This window comes from Atta colombica, unplaced genomic scaffold, assembly GCF_001594045.1.
Source record: "Atta colombica isolate Treedump-2 unplaced genomic scaffold, Acol1.0 scaffold150, whole genome shotgun sequence".
Classification (NCBI taxonomy): Eukaryota; Metazoa; Arthropoda; class Insecta; order Hymenoptera; family Formicidae; genus Atta; species Atta colombica.
This window is the reverse complement of record NW_017259240.1, coordinates 65,140-76,636: the sequence shown is the minus strand read 5'-3', so window position 1 is coordinate 76,636 and position 11,497 is coordinate 65,140. Positions and strand designations below refer to the sequence as shown.

Genomic DNA, 11,497 nt, shown 5'->3' with positions numbered 1-11,497 from the left:
TATATATATATACAGAAGTGCAGAAAAATTTAAGAGAAGAATATAACTGTAATAATGCAGATATTAATGCGCCAATATACAAATTAAATTTTATTTCTAAAAAAAAATACATAAAATAGTAAACATTTCGATCATTGTTTGTATTCTTCCTCAGGACATACATAACATATAGACAATCTTATATTATCACGTGATAACACGGAAAATTTTAAGATTGACGTCAAAGTATAAATGTATGCTTGTAGTTTCGGTGTGGCTCCGTAAAGTTAAGACAGACTGAGTATAAATTATATATTGAGTTAACTGAAAGGTGAATACAAATTCTTTGAAAATTCTCACAGATATAGGTATATTATTAGAGCAATAAAAAATGATTGAAATACGTACAACTTACAATTTAGTAATATCAATGATAAAAGTACTATAATGTTATTTGATTAAAAATTTTGAAAAAGATCTTCTTAGAAGTCGATAAATTGCGGCTTGTTGTCACGAAGAATAAAATGAAAATGCTGATAATTGTTCATCATCAATATACAATTAAAGTACTGTAGTATGTAGATCACCATATTTAAAATAATAACATAATAAAATAAATATGAGATGTAGAAGTATCACCAGTTATTGAGATCGATTTTGTCCTTGTAAATAAGCGATCTAATAGCTCTAAATCGTTTTGTAGAGACGTTGAGACTTTGAGACATTTTTATGTAAATTTATTTTCGATATTAATCTTTTGTTATAATGTAACTTTTATCTAACATTATAAGATTGTCCCAGTCAAATTCGTGAATATTTTAATCTGTATTTATTAACCTGTGTAATTACCGAGAGCTAATTTACGATTAATGTGGCTTTTATATTCTGCTTTATGTTCTATTCTTGATTTGTTGAATAAGCATTTCATTTGGCCGATTTAAGAAGCTTCGCAATTTGGACATTTAATTTTATAAACGACGCCATTTTTGCATGAAATTGAATGGAAAAATAATGGAATTCTTTTTACTACACCTAATACTATTAAAGATCATCGACCCTGAGCAAATTTTCGTGATATCAATAGGACCTAGGATAATTGAAGAACGATGACATTATCGACAATTAATAAAAATTTACGACTATATTATAAATATTATTTTGACATAAATATTATTTTGATAATGTTATTATTAAATTCGTGAATTTTTTTATTATATAAATGCTGTATAAATAAATACACATATTTTTAATGCTATAATATCTTATACGGTGAATCAGAGTCGTTGAATCAACTTTTTACCCTCTGAGCAAATTATCGACTTCATACTTAATTGAATTATAACGTGTACAGTCAATTAGTTTCTCATAGGTTGGTTCAATGATTCTGATTCATTCTGTATATTGCCGAAAAATTACAATTTTTTTTCTCTGCAATTATCACTTCTATTGATAATCAAACTTGGATGATAACATTAAAATCACGGTTTTTAAATAAAAATCGATTAAGTTTTTAAACATATATAAATGTCTACGAAATTAATAAATCATAAAATTAGTACCGTATTATCAGTTTCTTACGTTTACTTAATTAAAATTTAACAATCACACAAAGTTTCATAAATATATATAAACACCGATCGTCTTTAATATAGTATCTGATCATCGATATAGTTGCATATCATAATGGATGAAGCCCATTGGGAAACTTGAGAGTGGATAGACAATTATTTCAATTAGACAAAGACAAATAATTAACTTTAATTGTTCGTCTTTGTCTAACCCATGTAATAGCATGGAAAAAAAACACAAAACGACATTAGTCTATGCGGTTTGGTACACAATATATATGTATAATAAAGGCCGAGATCGCCGGCTTATCTGCAAGCTCATTGTCAGATTTCTCTCTGCTACCAATTTCTAATGTCTCTACAATCGCAGGGCGCACTGCGCAGACCTGGCGGAACAACACGCGACATGCGTTAAATTTTTCATGAATTTCACTTCTTTTCGCCAGAGGACTCGCTTGTCGACGTTTAAGGGAGCGTTTATATTGGCCATAACCGTATGCCGTATGTCGTAATCTGTTGATCAATCATCTTCGAGTATTCCCTTCTTATCGTTGAATGAGAGGGGAATATTCGATTGTGATTAGTCAATTCTTACAGATTATGGCATACGGTTAAGACCAATATAAACGCTTCCTAACGTTAACTCGCATCTTCAGAATATATATACACATCGATATATCCAGTTTACTTTCATAAAAGACGGTTAGATTGTTAGACGGAGCAGCTCAGCTGGTTGTTCGAAGCTCAGAGCGAAACATCGCCCCTTCTGACACGCGTCTGTAGCTTTCAAATTAATACTGCAGCTGATCGCTAATTTAATTCGTTATGTCATACTGCGCGCGAGTTTTTCGTGCACAGGTAAAAAAAAAAGAAAATGGAATCAGAAATCTGTGTCGCATGTGATTTGTGGATTCTCCGTGTCTCTTTCCTTCCTCCCCATCAGGTGGAGGTCAACTAATTGACCTCTAATACTCTAATACTCTATGGAATTTCTGTACGTTACAATCGCAATTTTCTTCAGAATTGTGCTGTGAATGAACATGATTCGATGTGTGAGGTGTTTGTTATGTCTACAGTATCCTCTGTTCCAATTTTGTGGAACAGGATCAATTTTGGAAGGTGAAGAGGAAGGACAGAGTACGTGGGCGTTTCAATCTTAGAAAAATGAGTCGTAAATAGAATGTATAATATGTTGATCGAAACGGATTGAAAAGATGAAAAATATCACGGGGTAAAAACGTATTAAGAACGTTACGTAATGTCAAACTATATGCATACCTATATATAGTATTCATTCTTTTTTTCGGAGACGTTATCATGACGCAAATATTTCGACGCGAAATTTAAACTTGAATGTTAGATATATGTGAACAAGAAAATAAACAGTATGGATAATATATAATTAATATATCTAGTTACATCTGGTTGCACCTGCGTGAATTTTCTGCTTGTTTATAATTTTCATGATTGATACATTGTCGAGCATTATCATCATGTGCAGATTTTATCTTGATGCATTTATGATTATACTCGCAAAATATCACAAGTACAATTAGCAAGTCATATATCTCAGGTCTTGCATAATTGAGATTGCATACAGAAATAAATGGTATTGCATAGCATGTGACATGTATCTATTAATCAATGTCATTGTTTTCTATATCTATATATGCATTCGTCTTTCGAATGATTAAAGAATCAACAGCATGACTTAATTACTTTATAGAAACTGTCCACTTTAGCGGCGGATGTACAGCAACGATGCTTCAGTGCAAGTCCTTTGAGTTTCGCCGCTACAAAAGTGGCGATGTCCAAATTTGATTCGACCAGCTATCTGCCCTATGACAAACTGGAAGAAAATCTTAAAATAGTCAAGAAGAGGTAAAATAAAAAATATTAAGCTTTACAATTGAAGAAAGTTACGGAAAAAAAAATTTGTTTGCATATCATCAAAGTTAAAGTTTAATTTTAATTTTACAAGGTGTTTATTTTAGAAATTATCGATGTTTGTAATAAAATTTTTACACAGAAATGTAATTCACTTCTTTCGAACTGTATGCTTTGAGCTACAAAACAGTTTTCCAAACATCGCTTTGCAACCATTTTTCAAAGAGATACGTGCATTTTGAATTATGGTCCTTTTCAATTCTGATTTTAAATGATTTTTTAATCATTTTTGTGTTTTTAATCATTTTGGTTTGTTGAGAAGTAGGTAAACTTCAAGATAGGAGAACTTCGCCAAAAATAATCTAATCCTAGCGAGATCTTCCAAAAAGCATTTTAAAGCTTCAAATCTCTACTTTTGAGTCAAGATAACGAACTTTTATTGAGATATAGGTATACAAATGGAAATCTGTGAAATCTAATAATTTTGTATGAATTTTACAAAGTTTCGTGAATTAAAAATCGCAAACAATGTTTCAAACAGAATTTGTTTGTTGTATTTAGTCCATGTAACTTGTCCATGGTACAAAATTTTTAGATTTAACAGATATTCATATAATTTAAAAAAAAATCAATTAGATCGAAATATCACTGATATATTACTGATGTCGAAAGTAGAGACTTCAAGCTTTAAAATGCTTTTTCAAATGTCTTGTTACAATAATTTTTGACAAAGTTACACTCTCTTGAATATTGCCTATTTTTGAAGGACAGACTAAGTAATTCTTTAATTTTTTTTGCATAATGTATTTGCAAATTTATGTATAAACATTATCAAATATTAAGATTCAGATTTTTGATCGACAAGAATTGAATTCTTTTTCTTATTTCATTTACTTTTGTTGATCTAAAGTTCACTTATAATTGTAAATATTATATATAGTCTTGATTTATCTTATCAAAAATTTCTTCAAATTTGATGCAAGTTATTTGAAGATGATAATATAATCTGTCAATCACTGTTTTTATTTGCTTTTAAAGCGATGTCTTTTCAGACTGAATCGGCCGCTAACTCTGTCTGAAAAAGTTTTATATTCCCATCTGGATGAGCCTGACAGACAGGATATCGTTCGCGGTACCAGCTATCTTCGATTGCGACCGGATCGTGTCGCTATGCAGGATGCAACTGCTCAAATGGCGATGTTGCAATTCATTAGTTCTGGTAAAATTGCTTTTCAATTCTCGAAATAGTATTTTATATTATAACAGAGATACAATTCATAGAATATACTGTCAAAATTTGTACGAAAAATCCAAAGACATTTTATGGTGTATATTTATATATTACAATCGTCATTCTTATTATCATTTTTACTATTATTTATTGTATCTTTAATTTTTAAATTATAATCAGGAGACACGGTAATGTAAATTTAATTTAATTTAATTTAATTTATTGCAAAGCTATATAAAAAAGATTACACATTAACAGAGTAATAGACATAAAATATGATACAATAGACTATAGTTAACATAAACATAAATAAAATAGACAATAGCAACTTGCAAATGTTTAGGCGTCAGCAAAATTGTTGTTAAGTTTACCAGTAACAAAACCAGAATAAGACAACAATGCAATAAGAGATAAATCAATAGCTGAAATCACACACACACACACACACACACACACACACACACACACACACACACACACACGCACACGCACACGCACACGCACACGCACACACGCACGCGCACACGCACACACGCACGCGCGCGCACACACACACACACACACACACACACACACATTCGCGCACACACCCACATCCCCGCAAACACACCAATTACATCTCGTTTAAATACTGTCAGTCTCCTTTAAATACTGTGAGTGACGCGATGAAACGCGAAGCAGCGGAATGAAAGGACAGAGAGGGAGAGATTTTTATTGAATCAGAAAGTGAATTAAAATATTTGACAGAGGTGTAGGAGAAAGCGGTATGGAACTTAGTAAACCGATGGACAAGGATAAGTAATTTTGGTATCTGATGACAAGAGGATTAAAAGAGGAATGATGTTCAGAGTTCAACTGAAGGAGACGTCGCAGATATAGAGGAATGAAAGAGAGAAAATACAAGATAGTATAGATATGGAGAATAAAACGTTGCCAAATTTTAAGCCAGCCAGATCTCTGGTAATACGAAGATATATGATCGTATTTATGAACGCAATAGGAGAAGCGGAGATAAGAATTTTGGATATGCTGTACACGATTTAGCAGATGTTTGTTAAGAGCCGGAACGAAGATGACATCAGCGTAATCAAATAGAGAAATAACAAGTAATTGAGAAGTGAGGAATTTTTGAGAGCAGGAAAGGATGTGATGAAGAGAATAAAGAAGATATAAACGAGCATAAGCAGCCCGATGGCCATGTATGACTCGAATGACCATGAAGAGTCTACATGGAACACCAAGAATCTTAATAGAAGAAAAGCGAGGAATTGGAATAAAATTAAAAGAAATGTTCGAAGGACTGAATACAGAATAATGTTGAGGAACCGACAATCAACAAGGATGATTTAGAAGGATTTAGATGCAGGGCATTATTAGTGGACCATTCGGCAATAATTTTAAGTTTTTAGTTCAAAGCAGGTTGCTAAAGCATCGAATGAGTGAAAGGATTTGAGAAGATTTACGTCATTTGCATACATGAAGAGGACAGAGAAACATTAGACAAATCAGAGACAAAAATATTAAAGAGTAAGGGTCCGAGAATGGAATCCTGGAGAACACCAGGGAGAACTGCACAAGTAGAGGAGAAAAGAGGAAAAGAATTACATGAGGACTGCGGTTTGTAAGGAACGAGCAGATTAGCGAGAAAGCAGGATGAGAAAGACCGCATAATTTGAGTTTGACTAAAAGTAGGTTGTGATTAACGGTATCAAAAGCCTTTGTGAAGTTCAGCGCAACGATGGAAGTAAGACAAATTGTCGAAATTACAAAGCACGAGATGGGAAACAATTCCGTCGTCGTGCTGTGAGATGGACGAAAACCAGACTGAGGAGGGAAGGATATTAAAATTTGAGATAAAGGCATTAAGTTATGAGAAGCAGTTACGATCAAGCAGCTTTGAGAGAAAAGGGTGGGAGAGGGGCGTGATAGGACGAAAAGATGAAGGAGGAGTTAATAGTTTTAGGAATGGGAAGAATAGTTGAATGTTTTCAGGAGAAGAGAAAGGTACTGTGAGAAAGGGAGACATTTAACATAGAAATATAACAAAGAAGAGAATCAAGACATTGAAGAAGGCATAGTAGGAGCATGCGACCGGAGAGATCCAGAAGTTCAGCGGAAGTCAGGCGAATGCGCTTAAAAATATTGTAGAGACTGGGAGTGATTGGAGTAAAGTTAAAGATCGAGGAAAATCGAGGAAACGCGAGGAGAGGAGGAAAGAAGGCGAGTAAAAGAGTTAGAGGAATAAGATGAAGAAGGTAAAGTATCAAGAAAATGATTATTTAGGAGGGAAGAGTTTCTAAGGTGCAGAGATATAGAAGCAGAGGAGGATTGTGCACCGCTAAGGATACGGAGATTTCTCCAGAATTGGAGCGAGAAATCAGTTGTAAGGGAGGTAGAGAGGAAGGACTTTTTCTCACGACGAACAGCAATATTCATGTCGCTCCGCAAACTCTTGTAGCGCTGCCAGTAGGCCAGTAGGAGATTGAGATCGCCTGTATCTAAGAAGAGCACGTCTCTCTTCAGCTCAATGAGTCGTCGGATTGCATCATTCAACCACGATGCGGGAAGGATGAGAAATATGAGAAATAATCGGCGAGTCGGTCAATTGCAGCGAGAGTCAGTAAAATGAGAAATTATCTCGTCAACATGCGACCCCGCATATAAAAAGGACCAGTCTATACTCGATGTCCTCAGGATTGCATGAATGTTACGCGAGAAAGACACGACCAGGACGATGTGGTCACGAAATAACCAGCGTCGCATAGATGATAAGATGATCACTCACTCTGATTGCATCGCTGACCCTACACTCAATTACATTAATGCTCAACGAGACAAAAATAAAATCCAAAGTGATTGCCGAATTACAGTGTTAAGTTGGAGCATTAATCAATTACCTAAGAGAAAACAGCAACACGATATCGAGTAACAGTTTGGCGTTATAATCAATTTGACCGAACATGTCGACATTAAAAAAAACGCCTAAGCATATGATCGCGTCGGTTATACATGTTGCACAGGATAGGCATGATTCTATAAAATGCAAATCAGAAAGTGTACCAGTAGGGCGATATACGCAGACGACCACCACCCGAGCAAGATGGAGAAACACAACACAATGTCAGTATCCACCGGCAGGACACCCAAGTCGATCGGGGAGAATTGAAGAGAGTCATCGATATATAGCGCGCCGTCCGTGGATCTGTTCCAACGAACAAGCACGTAGTTATCAATATTGACGGATTCATAGTTGATCGAATTCCGCAACCAAGCTCCCTGATGGCCAGAACATTCAACATGGTGGAAAGCGATAACGTCTCTGACCAACGCAGCATGTGGAACAAGCGATCTAATATTAATGTGCCCAATCTGTCATTGCGAGAGACACCCGTCTCCGAACCCGAAAATTGAGACGGATTTAGGAGTCACCTTCATCGGATGCAAGCGGCGGGGACAAGGGAGCGGGATGAGAGAGAGCAGACGGGAGTGAAACGGACTTTAGGATGAAGAGAAGTGAATTCGGGAAGGTGTAACAATACGAGGACGCATTATCCTTGACACGAAAATATGTAATCCCCCTATGTATCCGAACACGCCCAATACTATGCGCCGCCGCTAATCGACGAGCCTCAGTAAAAGTGCGCCGCTGTAACCTGCTCGCAAATAGAGATCCTACCAGCCGGGCGGAACCGCAGACATCAGTTGCATTCAGTGCACTCTTCCGACGAGTCCTGGCGATTAGCTCATTGCGTCTTGCCATTGTAAATTTGACAATAAGTGAAGACGAGAACGAATTTTTGAAGGCACGAGAAATCTTCGATTGATGACACCGAGACATCAAGGAAGGATGAAACTCTTGTTATAGTCTCAGTGCAGTTTTCTGAAGGGACCTTTGATAGACCGAATATGATGAACTCATGGTTCCTCTGTTCATTGATTATGCGCTCAAAACTAGCAGACAGTCCATCCAGTAATGAGAGAACCAGCACGCACCTCCTCCTTCAGCCTAGCGAAGCGCTCCTCAAGGATGACCTGCCTTGCATTCAACCAGATCGGCGGATAGGCCATCCGTCGCCGCCATCAGTCGATTCGACGCACCCTCGACATCCCCGAGACGTTGAAGTATCTCATCGATCTCCCTCATCCTAGTATTAAATGTCTCCAGAATGGGCTCGAGACTAAATCAACTCCTGACTCAATATGAGTAATTCTGTGTTCCAAAGAGGAGATAGATTTAAAGTAAACAAAGAGGACTTAATTGCAGAAAGAGCCGATGAGACATCAGAAGACATTTGAGAAGAATGACACCGCATTCCGTCAGATAGAGATGAGAGAAAAGGCGGCGAGATGCAGCCGAGGAGGCAATAAAATTATTAGGTGTGGGAAAAAGTTCGTGGCGTTTTTCCCGTTTTTTTAAATGGCATTAAAAAAACGCCACGAACTTTTTCCCATACCTAATATGACGTGACTATAGAAATTATTACACAATGATAAAATATTACAAGAATGTAATAAAAAACACACAACTAACGTAATACAAACGCACTAATAATAAAATAATAAAATGCAGAAAGATCGCATCACTCACAGAAATACATTCTGTTCGCCGACCAGCATTCACGAAATCGTTAAAAGTAAAAATTTAAAATTAAAATAAAAACTGAGGTGCTGCAATCATCACCAACAACTATAATAAAACAAAAAATATGCAGCGAGTTAATAAGTAAAGGTAGTATTTTTCGCAAGAGAGAACGCAGAAATTAAGCAAGAAGGTGAAATCAGAGCGGAGCGGCGAGCAGAGATGTTGACAGCACGAAGTGTCACACGAAACGATTATATCTTTGACTTCTATAAAAATAATTTTCCTTTATAATGTATTATTATTAATTTTATAATAGTATATATTTTATAATAATAAATATATCAAGGATATGAAAACAACATTTCATTTTTTGAAGTAGTATTCTCTATCCTTAAAAACATTTTTTATATTTTATAATAAAATTATTATAAAAGTTAATCTTTTTGATTACGGCAATAAATAGAGAATTTTTTCTTTAGGTCTACCGAAAGTCGCAGTACCTTCTACCATACACTGCGATCATTTAATTGAGGCTCAAATCGGCGGTAATGAAGATCTGCAACGAGCCAAGGACATCAACAAAGAAGTCTATAATTTTCTGAAGACTGCGGGCGCTAAATATGGCGTTGGCTTCTGGAATCCTGGTTCCGGCATCATCCATCAGATTATCCTTGAGAATTATGCCTTCCCCGGTCTATTGATGATCGGTACTGATTCACATACGCCGAACGGAGGTGGTCTAGGTTGTTTGTGTATCGGTGTTGGCGGTGCTGATGCTGTCGATGTTATGGCGAACATCCCGTGGGAACTCAAGTGTCCCAAGGTCATTGGCGTAAAACTCACGGGCGAACTTAAAGGCTGGACCAGTCCTAAGGATGTTATTCTAAAAGTAGCCGATATCCTTACCGTCAAAGGTGGTACCGGCGCCATTGTAGAGTACTTTGGACCAGGTGTTGATAGTATCAGCTGCACTGGAATGGCTACCATTTGCAACATGGGTGCTGAAATTGGTGCAACTACCTCGATTTTCCCATACAACTATAGAATGCAAGATTATCTGAAAGCAACCGGACGTTCAGAGATTGCTGGAGCTGCTGATCAACATAAGAGTCTGTTAACGGCCGACTCTAATGCTAAATATGATCAGATTATCGAGCTAGACTTGTCGACTCTGGAGCCGCACGTGAATGGACCTTTCACGCCGGACTTAGCTCACCCGATCTCTAAATTGGGTAATTAAATTATACGGGGAAATCCAAAACAAACAGATAAGTTTCACTTCTTCTATTTATATTTTTACAAAGATATCTATTTTTTCGTTACAGGTGAAGCCGCCAAGAAGAATGGTTGGCCAAATGAGATTAAAGTTGGTCTGATCGGCTCCTGCACTAATAGCTCTTACGAGGACATGGGTCGATGCGCTAACATCGCTAAGCAAGCTCTGAAACATGGCTTGAAAGCAAAATCTGCATTTAACGTCACTCCTGGATCCGAGCAAATTCGTGCGACAATCGAGCGCGATGGTATTGTAAGTTTTCCCTTTTTATAATTCGCAAAACTATATATAGACTTTAAATTTATGACGATTTTTCTTCTCGAAATATCTTATGCATGAAAATATACAAAAATTACAGGAAAATCGTAGGAGGAGACGTTATATTAAACATTTATCATTTATTCAAATGATCTGATGTTGTTTTCTTAATGTCATAATAATTATATTTCTTTTGATGAATATTTTTACAATTTACAAGAAATAGTAGCATTCATAATTATTGAACATTTTTTCCAAATATATAATCAATACGATGTTTTAATATCTCTTACATTGTCCTACAATATTCAAACTTCTTATCGTTCTTTACAAAAAATTATTTGTAATTATCTATCACTAAAATACATCTATTTTGTTGAAAAAGTTGTAAAAGTTGAAAATATCGTAATATAAAATGTATATTTTATGCTATAAAATTTTACATCATGCACTGTTTGATAAAAAAAAATTATCAATGCATATGTCTAGACAAAAGATATTATTTGGGAAATGATGACAGATATGGCAAAACTGATATTATTAGGTGTATAACTTTGCTTCTGCCGTTTTCCTATAGATGCTTTAGCGGTAAGTGGTGGTCGAAATAAATAGATCATAGACGTCATACAATAAACTTGGGCATCTGTCAACATAACCCCATAGAAACATTAGTCGATTTGTGTCTGCATCATAAAGTTATTCTCGATTGAAAATGT

The 11,497-nt window shown here is 35.6% G+C and overlaps 1 protein-coding gene across 1 annotated transcript in view; it reads left to right on the top strand.

The window, feature by feature from the left end:
* The first annotated feature begins 2,228 nt into the window (after positions 1–2,228).
* Positions 2,229–11,497, top strand: part of LOC108685335 (probable aconitate hydratase, mitochondrial) — a 13,570-nt gene continuing 4,301 nt past the window's right edge. Inside the window, exons 1-5 of the mRNA XM_018190074.1 lie at positions 2,229–2,405; positions 3,274–3,428; positions 4,487–4,653; positions 9,727–10,479; positions 10,573–10,775. Of these exons, the coding sequence (XP_018045563.1) occupies positions 2,373–2,405; positions 3,274–3,428; positions 4,487–4,653; positions 9,727–10,479; positions 10,573–10,775 (1,311 nt within the window). The 5' untranslated portion in view covers positions 2,229–2,372. The remainder of the gene's footprint in view (positions 2,406–3,273; positions 3,429–4,486; positions 4,654–9,726; positions 10,480–10,572; positions 10,776–11,497) is intronic.